The sequence below is a fragment of the Carassius auratus genome, chromosome 24, assembly GCF_003368295.1.
Source record: "Carassius auratus strain Wakin chromosome 24, ASM336829v1, whole genome shotgun sequence".
NCBI lineage: Eukaryota > Metazoa > Chordata > Actinopteri > Cypriniformes > Cyprinidae > Carassius > Carassius auratus.
The window spans coordinates 20,372,676-20,392,927 of record NC_039266.1 but is presented as its reverse complement, the minus strand read 5'-3'; the positions used below and the strand labels follow the sequence as shown (position 1 = coordinate 20,392,927).

At 34.6% G+C, this 20,252-nt stretch overlaps 1 protein-coding gene across 4 annotated transcripts in view; it reads left to right on the top strand.

The window, feature by feature from the left end:
• The window catches only part of LOC113042588 (gamma-1-syntrophin), a 42,712-nt gene that overhangs the window by 4,815 nt on the left and 17,645 nt on the right, over positions 1-20,252 (top strand). For all 4 annotated transcript variants that reach the window (XM_026201550.1, XM_026201548.1, XM_026201549.1 and 1 more), the window contains 3 exons: positions 8,927-9,093; positions 13,881-13,930; positions 18,781-18,915. In XM_026201550.1, the coding sequence (XP_026057335.1) occupies positions 13,904-13,930; positions 18,781-18,915 (162 nt within the window). In that variant the 5' untranslated portion in view covers positions 8,927-9,093; positions 13,881-13,903. The remainder of the gene's footprint in view (positions 1-8,926; positions 9,094-13,880; positions 13,931-18,780; positions 18,916-20,252) is intronic.

The following is a 20,252-nucleotide window of genomic DNA, read 5'->3' as shown; positions in this document are numbered from 1 at the left end:
ATATATTCCAATTATTATTTTTTTTTACTGAAATATTCATCAAACTCTGTCATTGAGCTGTTAAGTGTGTAAGTATGTGTATATCTTTATTTGGATGCAGATGTTAACAAGAATGTGTAGTTTGTTTGCAGTGCATGCAAGGATGGTCAAAGTCGAAAGTGTACAATAGCTTCAGGCAGTCATGCTCATTCATTCTTGTCAAGCGCACACAGTAATAAACTCAGCCTTTTGTTGCCAGATGATCCTTGTTTCTTGGCTGATACTTCATGTTTTGCAGGTTAGGCTGCTTGGTTTCTAGAACAGACCCCATTTTGTTATGCTGTGTGGTTGTTTAGCTGATTCCTCACCCTTATATCTCATTGGCTTGAAAATGGGTGTTTCCAAAAACACAGAGCCACCCCTTGGATTGCCTCAAAATGATGCAGCACCTTTAGAGACGTGATTGGTTTTGGAATGAGGTGCCGTTCACTGTTTTCATCATCATTAAGCTCAGCGTCGTCTGTGTGGGGTTTCAGTGCATTGGGATTGAGCGGCCAGGTGGCGAGAATATAAAGTAATGGGTCATGAATAATAAACTCTCTTTGCTTTCTCATTCACACTTGCACTGATGCTCCAGCGTCTCACGAGCTGCTGAGGGTTAAGTACAGCATTCAAGGGCAGCACGGCAGTTTTTAGCAACAAGAGTCATTGAGTTTGTTCAGCCCCTGTGCACTGGACCTGAGATCTGAACTACTTATTTCTACCTCTGTGTTTCTACATTTCTTTATTTCCATGGAACCTGTCACATCCATCATGACTGTCTGTTAAAGTTTATAGTATATTCGAATATATCACTTTATTTGCAATATATTTACAGCAGATTTACCATTTATTTTTCCTTGAGGATCACAAATAAGATCGTGAGATGTCTTGATCAGTGTTATACAAAACCTGAAGCAAAAGAAAAATAAAGAAAAAATACATGGAATATAAATCACTTATCCATGTTGGTGAATGAATCAGTTACTCACCGATGAAGTGCCTGTGGCTCAGTGGTAGAGCATTGGGTTAGCAGTGCTAAAGGTCATGGGTTCAATTCCCAAGGAACGCACATACTGCTAAAAAAAAAACATTTATAGCCTGAATGCACTATAAGTTGCTTTGGATAAATGTAAATCAAGACATTTGTTACTCTACTACTATTTGACCTACTAATATTTTTCTATAAAAATGACAAAAGCACAACATTACTTAAAATGAAAGTAACATTAAATTGAAAACTGAATAAATGTTAATTCAAAATAAAAGAAGCTATAGGCTAATACAAATACAATACATAATACAAAAGTTTTACTGGTTAAGTAAATGAATCATTGTTTAAGTGAATGCATCATTGATAGATGCTTATTTCATTCCTGAATGAATCAACATCAGTTGAAATAATTTGGTTCATTGACTTGAATGATTTAGTTTTTGAAAGAATTGCTTGTATGTATGATTCAAACGACTCGCTCATAAGGACAGTCACTTGTAGCCACCAAGTGATGCAAAGATGAAACATAGGGTGCTTCCACACCTGTAGATCGATTGCTTTGTTCCGAAACAGGGATTCAAGTTATGACATTATTGCTTTTTGATTCTTGGTGTGGTTTACTTTCACACGGCAAAGTTTCTAAATGGACCATGCGCGAGTAAACTGTTTTGTCATTGGTCAAAGTTCCACAGTTTATTTTCCGGGATTCCACTTAGCTGTCATGGCTGTCATCCATCAGGATGCAACGAAAACAGCTTTGCAGGTTCATTGTTTTTTTGTTTTTTTTTAGCTGTCATTATATTAATTTATAATTTTGAGCAGGATTCCAGGATTGATTGGGAAAACATTTTTTAAAATGCACCTACTATGAGGGAGAGCAATAAAACAGCAATATAAAATAAAAAAGTGTGTTTAGGTTTTGAATGGGGGAGATATACTCACCCACAGATATTCACAGGTTCATTTTAAGGTATTAGCAAAGCAACAAAGCCAATGCTTTTCACGGCACTTACGTAATCTATCATCATCATTCAGGTGATCTCAGACTGATTGTTTTGGTGCGGATCTGAGCGTGATTGCTATGTTCACATATGCCCAAACAAACCGAGCTACAAGGGGTAATGAGCCAGGTTCCTAAACAAAGGGCCAGGTGTGAAGGCACCCATAAAGAAAGAGTCAATGAAAACTTCGTACAGCAAATGTATTGACTGAAATGAACACAGACCAGCGGAATGACAAACAGTGAAATGTCCCTTTAGTGTTTGACTGTTCTATCAGTTAAACTGTTTTTAAACATTTATAATGATAATTTTCTGAGTTAGATTTATTACTACAGACGTGGTGATGTTTGTTTTCATCGGTAAAGCCTAAATGCCTTTTCACACGGAAAAATGAAAATTTTTTGTGAATGTTGAGCGCGATGGTGCTTTCGAATCGAAACAGTAGATCCCAGTGGGGTTATACATACTTGGTGTGAACATTCACGGCGTGCAAAATTGAGGATTTTTTTCTTCCTGTGTGCCGATTTTTTTCCCCCGTCGCTCAGTGATGAAATGGGCCATCCAATTTAATTTGAGCTTAGATCACATGCCCGGAGCACCTGCTGTTTTGTATGTGTTATGTATGCAACTCATGGTATTTTTATTACAATAAAGTATGTTTATGAGAAATGATAAGCAGTGTAGTGTTATTAAATACAATACAAAGATTGCATATCTACCTATTATAGAATCAAAATCAACTATAGATGGCAATCGGAAGTTATTACAAGCACTCGATGCTGTTTAAATCCGTATACGAGATAAATATCTGAGGAAAAATTTATTGTTGTTTGGCGCCAACTAGTGTGCAGGCATGAATTAGCAACAGACGATCAATTGTTCAGCACTTTGTGTGAAAGCACCATTCGCCGCCAATTCGTTTTGCTTTTTCGCATCACGCTCAGTGTGAAAGAGCCTTAAGATTACTTGTGCAGCTCCAAGAACAATCACATTTTGAAATATCACGATGTTACTAGGATGTGCACATTTAAAAAGACATTTTTTACTTTTTGCTAGTGTTTCTATAAGATTTCAAATTCTCAATTCTGTGTCAGTTGTTGTTGCATCCATAACAAAATTAGGTCCATGCTTATAAATATTCATCTTGATTGTCATCAGAAACGTAAGTTATCTGCCTCAGCGGTGCTCATCATGTTTACTAATGTGTGCCAGTTAGTCTCATGTCAACACAGCTAATTTATTCTGTTTTTAATGGGCTGGTCTCGCTGACAATTGAAGAGAGAGTCTGGTACCTCATAAACAAACCAAACTTTGTCTTGGTCTTGAATAAACAGTACGGCTCGGTCTGACAGCGGCAGTAATTACCCATTTTTGTGGGTGTAATGAGTCTCCTGTGTCCATTAGGTTTCTTCTGGCACCTCCTCTGTACTTTCAAGCACTGCCTCACCAAAAGTCATCCGTCATGGAGAGAGAGGTCAGAATTTGAGTCTATAAATCTGCCATTTGCTAATCTACCGAGCTTCATTCTCATTGTTGCCTCCATGTCGATGTGGTTTGGTGAGGTGATGTAGGCCAGCGGGTCTCGCCGTTGTATTAACTAATGAGGGCTGAACAGACATCCGCCCAGCGGGCAGGACAAGGTTGCTTTTGGCAATGAGATGTCAGAGCAGGATAATGTAAAAGGATGAAGCTGGGATGAAACTTTAATCAAGTGTGATGCCGTGTCCAGGCTCTCTGCAGTGACCTTTGCATTGCTCGCCCTCAGCGTGTTCAACAGAGCGACGGTGTCGAGAAAGCTGAGAAACACTTGATCAGGCCTAACAGATCTGAGTCGGTGTGACATTTCTATCTGGTCATTACTTTAAGCGTGGAACTTTGAAGTTTGAGATGAGATCCTCAAATATATGTTTACATGTTTTGCAAATCTTAAAGGGACAGTTCACCCAAAAATGTAAAATTCGATGTTTATCGACTTACCCCCAGGGCATCCAAGATGTAGGTGACTTTGTTTCTTCAGTAGAACATAAACTGATATATTTATTACTCAAACCGTTGCAGTCTGCTAGTCATACTATGCAAGTGGATGGGAATCATGGCTAAAACATACAAAAAAAAAAAAAAAAAACATACACAGACAAAACCAAATTAAACCCTGTGGCTCGTGACGATACATTGATGTGTAAAGACACACAACGATCTGTCAGTGCAAGAAACTGAACAGAATTTATATCTTGTTTTACCTCTGATGCACTAAAATGCCTGGAAGGTCTGAAATGTAAGGCGCATCCTCAACACAGCCTGCGCGTGAGGCTTCTTCTTCTTCTTCTTGCTTTACGGTGGATTGCAGACTTCTAAGTGCATTACCACCACCTCTCTCAAAGTGACCATTGACAATGTTTACAATCTCAGTTGGGAGTGTCAATTGTCCAATGGTTTCTTGCACAGACCAATCGTTTTGTGTCTTTACACAAAAAAGACTTTAAGGTTGCTCTTTCATACATTTTGAGAATTAACTGAATAATGTTGTCTCAGATGTTTCTTAGGAAAGACAGAAATGGCATGTTTATATTATATTCATTAATATTATTTCAGAAATATTATTAGATAATTTTTGCAAATGTTACAATTTATTATATAAAAAAAAATTATACTTTTACAATTTTGTCTTAAATGTAATTGGAGAGAAATGCTTATTTAATTAAATATTATAACATACATTTTATTATATAATATAATTTTTTATTACATTATATTATTGAGATCTTTGTCTTATTTATTAATTAATTAATTTCATTTTAATTATTTTTAATTATTTTAATAAATTATTTTAATAATCCGAGCACAGTTTGCCACATTGTTGGGCAAGCATGAAAATGCATGAAATATCATAAAAGTCTCTGTTTGCTCTTCAGTTAATCTTATTCCAATCTAAAACAAATTGAGATTCATTATTTGCTGGTAATGATATATATTATGCAACTGATTGGTTACCGTATTAATGCTCGATTTATTTACATAATTTAAAGAGTAACATGGACCATGTAAAAAACAAAACAAAAAAAAACATGGTAGTATTTATGATTGAATGCATTTGTAAGGATGCTTTTGTTCAGGAGTGCAGGGCATTACTTGTGTCACTGTGAGATGCCGACAGTCTATCCAACTAAATATAAGCATCGGATCATTTATTGTATTGGTTGCTTGCTGAAATAAAGCAATGTGAATACATCTAGCAATATAATTTAGCCAGTATAAGCTCATTTTATGCATACTATAAAAAAGAAAACAACCGTGTTATTTGAACAAACACTATGGTTGAAAATCACTTTGTAGCGTGACACAGCAGTGTTGTTTTGCCCTGATTCCAGGCAGTGGAAATGCCCAGTGCCCAGAGCAGTGTGAGTGTGTTTGCTCTCTCTGTGTCTTGGTGTTGAAATACACAGATAAAATGTGGTTTTCTGGCTTACATCTCATGGGAGCATGTTCACTCACCTGCTTGAGAGGAACCCGACGAAAAACATCGACCTTGATAGGGCATCAGTGTCACAGACAGCAGCGTGGCGAGCCAACCGTTTGACTTCTTGTTTCTTGTTGAGTTTATGCGGGTGTTCGTGGGAAGATTAGATTCATTCCTAAAGGAAACATTAACTGCATATGGTTAGATTCAGCAGCGCTGGAAAGGTTTATATCACAGAGTGTATTTATGTGCAGTATCATTTATCAATTTTCTCAAGGAGCGTGTGTTGAAATACGCTGGAAAATGTAGAAGCGCATTAAAAACTACAATAAAAATTGACCTAATAATGTGTTTTTTTTAAAAAGGAAATACAAAGAGTCATTTCTAAGCAAAATTGTTTAATTTAATAGAATACAAAAAGTACACTAGGTTTTTTTAAATGGAAAATATTTTGGAGAATGTTGGTTACCAAACAGTTGACGGTACCCATTGACTTTCATAGTATAGAAAAAATATCATGGAAGTCAATGGCAGCCGGAAAATGTTTGGTTACCAATATTCTTCAGCACATCTTTATTTGTGTTCAATAGCTGAAAGAAACTCATACAGGCTTGGAACAACATGAGGGTGAGTAAATGATGACAGAATTTTTATTAATGAGTGACCTATCCCCTTAAAGACTCTCCGTGACTCACACACATGCTCCTCAATACATTTTACAGTACGCATCTATTTATAGTAACAAATGTGAGTGAAATGCTCGCACCGTTGAGCCCTTAATACAGTTCCTCAGATATTGCCAGAGCATTGCTCTGTAATTTAGCCTGGATCTTGGTTGCTTGGTAAAAAATTGAAACACTTTGAGCTGCTGTTGCACCAGGGTCTCGCGGAAATGAATAGCTTTTTTGGCGGCCCGACGGATTGGCCATTATGATGGTGATAAGTACATGGGTTTCCAGTCCACTGTGACCGGTGGAGACCACAATAAACCGTTTTACAGCAACAGCCGAGTTATAGTTACAATTGCAGCGTTTTATCAAAGAAAAGGTTAAAGGTGTCAGCCGGAGAAAAAGGGAGAAGTTAGTCAGTCAGGATATGAAGACATGCTGAGATGCTCTGTTGCACAAATTTACAGTTAATAAACATGTCCCAGCCACTGTAATGACACATATATGTGAAGCAAGATTGTATGAGTCAGCCGTGCTTAATGCAGTTTTAACGATGACAAATAATGGTTTTATTTTAGACGTTACAGAGGGAAAATCACAGGGTTGTGAAATTAAACGTGTGAAGTAGAGCTCAGCATGTAGAAACGTGCACAGAACGGCCATGGATGAATTAGCCTTGGGATGGGAGATCATATTGCATTATGTTCTATTGAAATAAACCCCTGCAAACTCCAAGACTGACTTAATGCAGTAGGCAATTTACAAAACATACGCCTTGTTGCTTTTTTTTTTGGAGCTTATCCACAGCTACTAAACCGAATGCTTTCACCTATATTAGTTTAATGCTTTTGCTATTCCTGCAGATAATGCTCTTAAACTAGCAAACGGAGCTGAATAGTTTGGAAGCAATCATGCACTAACATTATGAATCTAAATGCTAGTCGTGTTGTTGGAAGCCTGGCGTTTTAATTTGACAGTATTGACTGTGTGCTTTGTGTCTCAGAATCTTTCTCTCGGGGAACGAGGGAGAAAAAGACGAGGCTTACAATGGAGGAGATGTAAATTGCTTTAGATTGTTTTGCTCTCAATGTCGGCCACTAAACGCAATTACCAGAATTCAATATTTCTTTTCAAAGTCCTGAAGAAAAGATAAAACCATTACAATTGGGGGATTGATGTGTTCTCTAGACAGCAGCAATGCATTACAAACCAAGTATTTTCGGATTTGTTCGTTTTCAAATCAAGAGGCCAAAATATCTCATAGAGCAGCTGTTTTGAACTGTTTCAAACATCAGCAATGTTCAGCGTTCACTGTTTTTTTTTTTAATGAAATATTTGTATCTTGGTAATTATGTATTTAATATATTAGTATTGTATGGTGCTGGTCAGTTTGACCAAAAATCTGTATCATGTTTTTTTTATTATTATTATTTTTTTTTTTAAGGATTTTGGTATCATGGTTTATAAAAAAAATTCTCTGACTGTGCTTTTATATGAATCAGCATGTATGAAACCACTGCATTTTAATATCGATCCAAACAAACATTCTACATGCAGCATGAATATTTTTATTTATTTATTTAAATTAGATTGTATAATAAAAAAAAGATTAGTCTGACCTTAGTTTTGTGAAAATATGCCACATAAAACATCTGCATGAAACAAAAACAGCAGATGGGCTGAATGAGACGCAAACTCACACTCTGACAGCAGGTGGCGCTTATGGAACAGCAGCAATACAGCGTTTCCTGGTTAACACTGTAAGCAAAGCACTGCAGTGTTTTTAATGTAATATAAAACAGTATTAAAAGCTATTGGTATTGATAATGATATTAATATTTTGTTCGTATTAATCAATTGATATTATATGTATATTAATATCAGTCAATAGAAGTATTAATATTAAATAGTCCAAGCTGGCTGGATGAATCTGTGACAATTTGACTAAATCCAAAGCCTTTAAAAAGAACAAAGACATTTGAAGAAGAAAGTCATTTTATTCTCCATTTAAATGAAATAGTTCACCTAAAAAATGAAACTTTCACCATAATTTATTCCCCGTCATGTCTTTTGAAACCATTTCAATAGCTTTCTTCCATGTAGCACAAAAGGAGTTATTCATAGCAGATTTTTCTGAGTTGCTCTTTACTATACAAAGAGAGTGAATAGTCACCACTGTGGTTATTCTATCCAGCAATATTTCCAGTGAATAACTTACATTTCATATGGCTTTAAAGCACTTATAATATACCACGAGTATAATAAACCATTCAGTTAAACATCTTATTTAATGTTATACAGCAGAAAGAAATGACATAAAGGGGAGTAAATGATGACAGAGCTTTGTTTTGACTGTTTTCTATAGCTTTAAAAGGATTTTTTTTTACTATCCTAACTTTGCAAGATTTCAAGGTTAATTGAATTAACTTGCATTTTCCACCATTTGAAACCAGACCAATGCAACTACATTCAGAAAACAGCTGAAAACCAACTCGCGCTAAATTAAACAGAATGCAGGGGTCTTGATTTTTCCTGTTTTTAATTTGACACAGCATTAAAAGCGCAATGCTCATGGTGGGACATTTAAAAAAAAATGTCACTCTGTAGCAGCAGGAGATGAAATGAAAGAAATTACTTTTTATTGAAGATTTTACTTTAAAAAAAATTTAACACTGAAAGTGCAGCATGATGCAAACATGCTAATTCAAGATTGGATGCTAAAAAGAGCTACTGTATCGACCTTGCTAATCAAATAATTCTACCTTACTAATTCTCTGCTTTACTCCAGCAGCTGTAGGACTCTGGCTGGGCCTGAGGGCCAAAACCTCGTTCTAGAATAAAGAAAGGAAGAAAAGAAAAACATCAGCCCTTAACCAGCATCTGCAAAGACTCCCCTTCCTCCTCCCTCATGGCTTGACCTCTATGCTGTGCTGTGCTGAAGATCTTTCCCTGGAGGTAAGCCGAAAATACCCAAGCCTCTAGCTGGAGCTTGACAAATCGACTCATTTGCTGAGTAGGTGATCTTAAAGGAATAGTTCATCGAAACAACGAACATTCTGTCATCATTTACTCACCCTTGTGTCATTCCAAACCGGCATTGCTTTCGTTCTTCCCATCTTTGAGTGCTACGGTTGCTAGTTTATGGGATTTTTATGGTGCTTTTTTGTCCTTATTGAAGCTTGACAGACACTATAACCATTCGTTGGGTGGAAAAGAGCAGCATCAGCATGGGGTTTCACAGACAAACACATACGGATTTACACTTTTGAGTGAACTGTTCCTTTAAGAACATCTTAGCCAAATTTAGTTTGCTGTCATGTTATTAGAAGCATATTAGACTCGTACTACTGAGAGGAATGCTGTGTTTCACTCTGTACATTGCAATGCAGAAAACATAATTCTTAGAGACATCTCCCAGAAGGCTCAAGGAATTGTTGCGAGACGCCCAACCGATGAGGTGCCTGTATAAAAATAATGTTGCAGATGAAAAAAAAAATAAAATGCCATACTGCATTGGCCTGTTAACATGCAAATCACATCTCATTTTCACAGAACGGCAAAGCGAGTGAGTCAGTGTCAAACTGCATGAACTGAATGCCAGGCATGTTACTGAGAGAAAGCAAAGCATAGAAACAAAACATATTCAATTATGTAGTCACGGTGAAGAACACCCAACAACATTTCTATTTTTGTTTGCAAGCCACAGCAAATGCGATTTAATGAGCTCTGAATGTATAAGAATGACCTTGGTATTGATTTTTAGCTGTGTTGCACATGGTGTTGTTTTTAATAAACCAGTGCTGTAACAATAATACATGGTTATAATTCTATAAAATAAAAAGTGTTGGGGTTTTAAGGCATATTGCATGATGCTGGGTTATAGAAAAAAAAGGTAATGTTTTGCATTAACAAAACAAACCTGTTATTGTAACTTATTTTCATCACAGTTAAGCACAGGCTCCCATTCTTATTATTGCAATGTGAGAAAATAGATGTTAAAAATAATTTAAATAATTTGCTTTAGAGTAATACGAATATAAGAAGAATCCTCAAGAAAAAGAATAATAATTGCAAAATAAATGCATTTTTAAAGTCAGAATGCATTGTGATTATGTGAATGTATGTGCTTCATAATGTCACTATGCAAAATATCCAAATTTTTGGTTTTGAATATGATTCAAACATGTTTTGTGACATTGTTATGAATTTATTAGTTTGCTGAAAGTTTTTTTTGTGTGTAATTTTTAAAACAAACTTTCTGTGTTTAGTTTAATGTTATATTGTGTATTTTATTGTTGTTTGTGATATAATTTATTTATTTATTAGTTTCTATTGCCAAAAAGTACCTTATTAAGATTAATAAAAATGTAATTAAAAAAAGTAAAATAATTGAAATTATTTAATTTAATAATTGATTGTGAATCATCATTAAAAATATTAAATATTAAAATAAATCAAATTAAAACATCTGAATGCATTACGGTAATGTGAATTTAGGGAGAGATGAGCTTCATAATGTCACAAAGCAAAACATCCTAAAATCTTTTGAGGTGAACAATGAATTAAAAACATGTTTAGTGACATTGTTATTGATTTATTTTTGTGCTTAAAGTTTCATATTTGTGTAGAAACAAATTTTTCCCTATAAGCATAATTTTTTTTCTTATACTGTTCCTGTTTCTTACGTGTTCCTGTAGCTCAATTGGTAGAGCATTATTTCCCCGGGAACACATGATAGGTAAACAATTGAAAGCCTGAAATGCACTGTAAGTCGCTTTGAATAAAAGCATCTGCAAAATGCATAAATTTAATTTAATTTAATTTATACTGTGTCTTTTATCATTGTTTGTGACATGTTATTTTGGTTTATTAAATTCTATAGCCAAAAAGTGGCTTTGTGACTCCCTTAGGCCACTATGAGAGCTTCATCGAATCAATAAAACATAATGAATATTTTTAAAATGTCCTACATTATGATAAACTATTGAGCGTCCTTCTGCGCATTTCCTCTGCCGCGTCTTTGATAGATGACAATGAGAATGATTTCATTAGCCACACGTTAAACTTATTGGCTTTTCTCGGTCTGTATGAAGGAAGCAGCAGATCGCACGCGAGTGGAAAGACCTGTAGACCTCACAGAGATGTTTATTAGGGAACACTCGTTCTTGCCACGCCAATGAATTATTCATAAAGCCGCTGTCTGAAGGCCTTGTGTATTGTGCCAGGACTTTCTTAGCTGGAATCGATCCGTGGTGGAAATTCTGAGCGATCCGCGACGTCTCCTCCAGCTCAGAGGTTTTAAAGGGGCATGTAGCTCATTTTGACAGATGGCACTCAAGAGGTACTCACCATCGCTGCTTTGGAGACACATGTCCTCTCCGTTATGAACCTCAGATTGCTATTTCCTCTTAAGTGCACTCCATGTGAGGACAAGGTTCATCACTGAGACGGCTTTTTGTCAATTTTTGGTATATAATGGGGAATTTGGAATCCAAGGGCTCACCAATATATCTCGCTTATCAAGGTATCTTATGGCACATGCCACTTATGGAGAAATGTTCCAACATTTTACCATTCATGCACTCTTAGGGCAAAAACATGCTGATTAAAGTAGGGGAAAATAGCCAGGCTGTCCATGTGTTTGGAATACCGACAAAATATGGTGAAAACTATTACAGCTTGTTTCCATAGTCGATAAAAAGTCAGAATGGTAAAATACAAACTCAGAATTCCAAGAAAAAACATCAGAACAGTAAAATAAAAAAGTTGTATTGACTTTTACATTTTTTATTCTGTGACGAATAAAAAATTTTATTTTGAGATTTAAGAAATTCAAACTCAGAATTGTGACTCATAAATTCAGAATTGTACAATTTAGCTTGCATTCTGCTTAAAAAAGGCAGAATTATGGGATATAAACTTGCAAATGCCAAGAAAAGCCGGAATTCCAAGACATTAACTTGGAACTGTAAGGAAAAAAATCAGAATGGTAAAATATAACTCATAATTCCAAGAAAAAACATCAGAACTGTAAAATAAAAAATATCACAATTACATTTAAAATTTTATTCTGTGATGGAAAAAAAATTAATTCTGAGATTTAAAAATTCTAAACTCAGAATTTTGACTCATAAATTCAGTTCTGTGCAATTTACCTTGCAGTACTGTTCTAAGTCAGAATTATGAGATATCAACTTTCAACCGCAAGAAAAACAAATTCAGATTTGTGAGATGAAAAGTCAAGTACCGTTTTTATTTGTCATCCTGTAGCAGAAACTAAACAAAACTCAGAATGAATGAGAACTAAACTTGCAGTTCTGACAAGAAAAGTAGGAATTGGAAGATAAAAAATCAATTACCTTTTTATTATGTGGCAGAAAAAAACGGATTTGTAAGATGTGAACTCAGAATTCTGAGTCAAAACAGTCAGAATTGTTAGATAAAAAGCTGCAATGACAGTTTAATTATTTTATCCCATAGCAGAAACAAGCTTCCACAAAAAAAAAGCAGATAGAGCTGTAATCCCTCCACATTTGCCCCGCTGAGTGGTTTCAGACTGTGCGAATTATGCGATTGCTCTGATTAAATGCGGTCCGCTGGTTATGATTTTAATTTGTGCTACTCTGGGAGATGAAACAGCAGAAGTGATTCCTCTGTATTTAATCCTAGTGCTCACTAGTACTTCTAGTACACAAACAGTAACAGCGCTGTGGTCAGCTACTGCTGTGTGATACGATTCACAATAGGAATTATTTAGATGTTTGTAAAGCAGCACTAGAATAACACAGCAGGAAATGCCTCCAGTCATTTATTCATCCTCTACAAATAAGTATCATTGTGTACCAGAAAAATGTGTTGCTGGGTGAATCTCTCAAACAGCATGTCTGAGTCATATTTCATCCCAAATAAAAAAAAAATATATAGTGCTTTTTTGTGATAAAAATGTGATTTCGATATGTTTTTGCAAGATTTGTCCATCTGTGTCCATCATAGAATCATTATCATGATTCAATAATTATGCTAATGATGCTTCACTGTGGTTTGGCATTCATCTTACATCTTAATAACAAAGATATTATTATTACTTGTTGGTTTAATAACATTAACACCAGCCCCGACCATAGGGTTGGTTTGAATGCCATATTCTTATTGCACAATGAAGCGTTCAAGCAGACCGTGTACAGCAATCCAGAAATTGCAGTACATGTTCAGAGACCATCCCAAACAGGCTGATATATTGTTTAACAATAACTCTCACTGAATTATTTAGTAGGCCTCGGAGCAACTTGAAATGCCACATTTGCATTCGTTTTCAGAAGTGGTTATTGCTTTCCGGTTGGTTAATCTCTTCTGCCATCCACATGTTAGCAAAATAAGAATGTAACACTTTTAGGAGTTTTTACACCGAATATCAAAGCGCGTCTTCCTCTTTGGCTTTGCATGTCCAGATGCTGTTGTTATTTGTCAAAAACACATTTGCTGTGAAGAGTTTTGATTCAATTTCTGCACATCCAAGTGCGCTTTCATGCAAGGCAAAGTTGTGTATTTCTAACTAAGCAATGATTAATTTCGAATGCATTTTCATTAATCTATAATGAATTTGTCTTTGCTTTGCAACACATGCAACTTTCATTGCAAACACCATTTATCATTGCAGGTCTATAACATTTAGCTTTTGCTAATGCAACGTGTTTTAATTACATGATGAATGGTTTTCTTTTTCATGTTTTTTCCTCTCTAAGGACTGTTTCTCTGACCTTAGCACATGGATTTCAAGACTTCAAATGAAGAGGTAAGTATGCTTGCTGTTGAAACATTTTCTTATTTTAGATCAAGTAGATCAAGTAGTGTTCCCATGCAACTTGTAACAGATCAATTTCAGTGTTATTTGCTGAACAAAACTCTATCCAGATAAATGCTCGCTGCAGTCGTGGAGAGAGGCAGGAGCACATCGATCAAATAAATAGATTTGTTGACTTTCCACTGGGAAACAAAGATGTTAGGTCAAAACCGATTGCTTTAATTCCCGTCTGCGGACTAGGAAACATTTATTTAATAGACAATAGATTTACAGTTCCATTCTCTGTAATACTTTTCACTTTCTGATGACAGTAAGGACTTAATGTAAGGATTATAAAGAGGATTACAATCTACTATAAGTAAAAAGCCATATGGCACAAAAAAATCCATCTATAAATAATTAAAAAGTGTAATGGTATGGATTAATGATTGACTAAATAATCAATATTTGACAATTTTGAGATTTTTTTTGTTGCATATTTTATTTTTATATATATATATATATATATATATATATATATATATATTATTACACGGCTTTTGGTCAGTGGTCCGGTGGTCAGATATTTCCTTGTTGAAAGCTGTATATTAGTTGCTTTTCTGGGTAACAGGAATGATAAATTGATGTAATACTGTTCATTTGTTTGTTATTATTATTGTTAATATTAATAATTTGTAAAGTGAAAGAAATATCTCATTCGTTGTATAATGCACTGTATAATAAGCAATTACAAACACATTTTAAATTAATCTGTTTGTATGAATTAGTATGACTATTAAAAGAATGAAAATTTGACCCAAACATGAACATTTGTTGAAAATGTACATTCACATGATGTAGATGAGTTCGTTTTTTCATCAGATTTGGAAAATTGCAGCATTACATCACTTGTTCACAAATGGATCCTCTGCAGTGAATGGGTGCCGTCAGAATGAGAGTCAGCTGATAAACACAGCACATTAATCCACATGACTCCAGTCCATCAGTTAATGTCTTGTGAAGTGAAAGCTGCGTGTTTGTAAGCAACAAATCCATTATTAAGATATTTTTAACTTCTGGCTAAACTGCCAGTCCATAATCCATAATGACCCTTCCTCCAGTGAAAAAGTCCGTCAAAACCTCAAAATCCACCCACATATTTGTTTCGAAAAGTGCTTGACCTGTGCATATTTCTCTCCAGATTCAGCCAACGTTTTCACTGGAGAAAGCAATATTACCAAGGACTTTTATTTTAGCTGGAAGCAATAGTTTGAAGTAAAAAAAAAAATGTCATAAGTTTCTCGCTTGGTAAACCCTGAGGAAAAAAATCAACACTCTCAAGTCCCCAAACTTGCGCTCTCATTTCTAGAAACGCAGCTAGAATGAAATCTCACATCTCAGTTATGGATTACAGTGAAAATGACCACAGAAGACTTGATTATTAAAATGACTGTAATATTACTGTAGCAATGTTTGTTGTTTCTACGCTGATTGTTTTGCACAATCCAATGCAGTATTTTCGGTAGCACTTTATTTTACAGTCCTGTTCCTCATGTACATACTATGTACTTATTATAGTAATTTCAATAACTATGTAATAACTAGGTACTAACCCTGAACCTACCCCTAAACCTAACCCTACCCCATGTAGTTACCTTGTATTACCAGAACTTTCTTAGGTAAATACACTGTAAGTACACTATAAGTACATGTTAGTACACATACTGTAAAATAAAGTGCAACCGTATTTTCTTCTTAGCGAACACTTTAATATCATATCAATGCAAGATTAGTAAACAATATTGACTCAAATTTATTCATTTAGATGTCTTGATCACCCTGTCAGGATTTGTTTTGAAATAATAACCGGCTGATTGTACTTTATATGCTATATATCAGCGTCTATATCGCATACTGAGAAATATCAATCGTCCACTAATCTGGATGTTTTTCTCAATTCATTAAAATTCAAGACATTCGATGTGCCCTGCATTATATTAATGCAGTTTGGGATGGCATACAAGGCTACTATATATGCAGAGAGCACACATTTAATAGCGTTTGGGCTCAGAAACGCTTATTATGTGTGGAAGATTAATGAGCGCTCAGAGGAGGATAAGTCTTGTGTATAGACAGAAGCATTTCTGTTTATTTACACACACTGCTATGCTTTTTAAACGTGACGTGCAAGGCAAGATTCAACACGTCGTGGTCAGAAAAAAAAGCTTTTTTTTTTTTTTTTTTTTTTTTTCAGAGCCTGTGGGTGTTTTAACTTTGCTGAAGCATCAATATGAGATTCATATTAGCTGTGCTTCGTCTTAATTGTGTGAATTAATGCAGTCCTCCTGGACTAACTACAGTTATTTCACTTCTGGAATGGCGTGGTCTATGTCTGAACATGTTTTGACTGAAAATCTCAAGGGTACCCTAAAAATGGCTGACACTTGGCTGCTATGGCAACAGAATCAAGCATGTGTCCTAGCAACTGAAGTTATGGAATAAATTTCATTCTGGTATAAAGTATTTGACTGACTTTGCAAGAAAGCGCAATGATGCAGATGCCAGACTCAACAGAAAACCCAGGCCTCTTTCCTATTTTATGAGCGACTGCTTACCAACCAATTTGGTCATCACAGGAGCGAGTCTTACAACACAACCGGGCCCTGAGGAATTGATTTTATTTCGTTTTTCACTGTGCTGACAAGCGGAAAGGCCAAAATATACACAGAGTCAGTTCTATGCATCATTTCAAAGCGGAAAAAGCTTTAATTAAATAGTAATGATGTTAGCAAAAATATAACAATGTGAAATTATGAAATATGTATTGGCAACTTTTGTAAATAAATTATCTAGGGATGCAATCTTTTTTTCACTGCAGGTTTTTGCCGAATTTATGATGATTAGATAATTTTGTGAAGGCTTAATATGTTTACATGCCTTTAATGATGTTGAAAATAATATGTAAAGTGAGACGGATTTCACATCATTTTCAAATGATGATTATTGCATCACACAAAATAGTTAGTTTGTTGTTGTTTCTTTACTTTTAGTTCCCTTGGGTTCATTTTTATTAAAGCTAACAAGTTTGCAGTGTGAAGCATGATGTGTGAAGAAAACAAAAGAAAAATCGAGCTACATATAGATATCACTTGCTGAATATATTTTTGTGCATTATTTTTAAATCAAGCTTTAATTTTTTCAATTACGCAGAAAATGTGACAGTATCTTTACTTGTGTGTGATGTATTAAGGATTTAAAGAAGACCAGTGTTATTTTAGTATGAGATATCATTATAGTTTTTATTCATATTTTGAATCGATTGTTATTATGTTTTCAGTTTTCAATTTAGTTAATTTTTTAATTTTGTCTTTTTATTCTATTTATGAAGTTTTTATTTGTTTAGTTTTAGTTATTTTAGTACATCAAGTTAAACTAAATGAAAGTGAAGTAACTCAAATTAGCTGAAATAAAAGGCTTTTATATTTTATTTCATTTTATGTTTTATTTTATATTTTAGTAACAAATATACAAATACTAAAATGTAATTGATGTACATTTATTTCATGCTAATTATATAATACAAATACATTATGTACTTACCCTGCAATTGTACTTTTGGTATATTAAACTGGTATACTTTAAAGTCTGCTAAATTGAAATGAATTTTGTACTTAATGCACTTTAATTGTGCTGAAGTCCAGCTAAATATATGCTGAAGTATATTTGATTGTGCTAAAGTGGAACTACTGCAAGTATTCTTCAGGTTCACTTTAAATATCTTACATTTAAAGACCGATATTATTCAAAGATCATACAGTTCTCATCAATATATTTAAGCTTAATATTATGAAATGTGCATTCTGCACAAATAGTAGTCCGATTGTAAAAATACAAGTCGAATTGTAATTTTTATATCAATAAGTCTCGAGTGATTTGTCAGTAAATATGTTAACAGATTTGGACTATACTTGGTATGAAATAAATGTGTTTTTAATAGGATATAATAACCCTGAATGAGACATAGGGCATTTAATTATGTCAATATTGCTGGAAATGTATAAAAACACAATACATCGTGTTGTGGAAATGTTCCTAACTTTCAAATAATGAATCTCTTGAATGAATAGTATATACACTGTTGGACATAAATCACTAAATTGGACACATTAAGAGAGATGAGGGCTGAAAGTGGCATTACTTGAAGAAACTCCCATTAATGAAGTGTTATTTAAGAACTGTTAAAGCAGAGCCATTTAAGTTCGCCGTCTGCTGTACTTTAAATGATTACTGTAGGGCAAGAACGTTTCATTGCTCAAAATTACATCTTGCCAGGCAGTTCAAGTGCTCGCATCGCAGTGCCTTATAGCTACATGATTCTCATGTCATTTTTCTCAAACATTTATCTACTGAAGTAAAGGCCTTGTGGTAAATACTGAATTAATATGGAGCCAATAAGCCACATTAAAACCTCTGACAGGCATTCTGTCATGATGAGCATCTGGACTTCATTATCCATTTGTTGGAGACATTTTGTCACATATTCAAAAAGCTTCATCAGTCATTATGACACTGTGTGGTGTGAAGATGTTTAATCCACTATCAGATAACTGATGAAGCCACTTGGATGAGAGGAGCGGCAAAACATCTTCCACAAATGAATAAGCAAGTCCAGATGGTCTAGCAATAATTTTTCTCCCTGATATTCTGCAGTGACTTTGAATGTTCAGTTGTGTCTCTGCCAGGCAAACATGACTCTGCAAACACAAGCCCTCGCTGTTTATCACGCAATCAGTTTCACGGCTAATTAACTTCTTGTTGTGGAGAGAGGATTACAGATGTTTGTGTGACTCTGGCTGTTTCAGACAAAGACCGGGATTTATTTGCTTCAAGATGGTAGCGAGGAGCCTTTCAATATCCGTCTGCACCTGGCCAAAGATCTTCTCACCATTCAAGAGCAAGACGTCATCTGTGTGTCTGGAGAACCGTTCTACTCGAGCGTGAGTTCAGCAGTTCTCATTATAAGCCGGATTGATCCGGTCCTGGACAATACGAAGCTATGAGGTGAAACAGCTGTTCAGCACATTCTGTTGTTTTGGACATGTCAGGGACTGCATCGTCTACACTGGAAGAAAGTGTTTAGTCAGTTTCCCTCAACATGTTTCTAATGTGATGACAGTAAGGTCAAAAATATCATTTACAATGGCTAAATCACCTGACTACAGTTCAGTTCAGGCAGTTTTTAGAGTATGAAGACATAAATAGGCACATTTTATTAAGTAAATGTCACATCAAAATTTAACCTTTTAACATTCATGCATATTATTAAAAGTAATAAATAATAATAATAATATATTAAGAGTTTATTTTCAAAAACAGATAACTCCATTTTTAAAAATCATGGTTTTTATTATGTTATCATGTCTTAATTGTGTTTTATTGTGTTAGTTAGCTGTATTTTAGTAATTTTTCACCTAATCAAAATAACCCAACTGCAGTTGGATTGAGATGAATTGGAATGCAATGAAAAACATCAGTAAAATAATTATAATAATCTGTTTATATATATATTAGATTTTATGTAGAATTTTATACATAAATAGACAGACAGATTTTAGTTTTTTGTATTTTGTCTGTAAAATATTTGGTGGATTGACACTGATTTTCAATCACAACAAATAATAAACATTTGTTATTTTTACCAATTGCGATTTACTGCAAAACAAACAAAAAGCTCTAAATTACAATATTTTTATTTGAAATTTGGAGGAAATGTTATCTCACCTCTATTGAATAAAAGAAATATTATAATTTTACTCAAACCCATACCTAGTAAATCCAGATACATTTTTATGTTGTCTCTTAATTTTTTTTTTTTGATTGTCTTTTTATGTAGAATTTTGATAGATTCAATATTGATAGATTCATAATTTTGTACACATAAATTATTGCTTACTTTCAGAGGACTTTGTTAATTACATCTGTGAGTTTTATTGGACTTGGAATATTATTGTGCAGCTCAGGATATAAATACGTCGCCTGAGGCGTTACCTCAAAATATCTTGCCGCAAGAAAAGAACAGAGCTGCCTTTCTTGCGACTGAGTCATTATTCAGCTCTGGAATGTGTCATCATCACACATGTAGGAATTTGCTTTGATTGATTTCATATTTAATCCAGTTAACCTGTGCCCCTTTGATTCAGCGTCATTGTAACTGCCAAGTGTGTATTTCACTGGAATATTCTGACCATTGTGTTGCATCTATCATTGTCCTTATAGCAGTCAGCAGCTTTAGCACTGGTTTAAACAGACAGATCATGTTGTATTCACTGCCCTT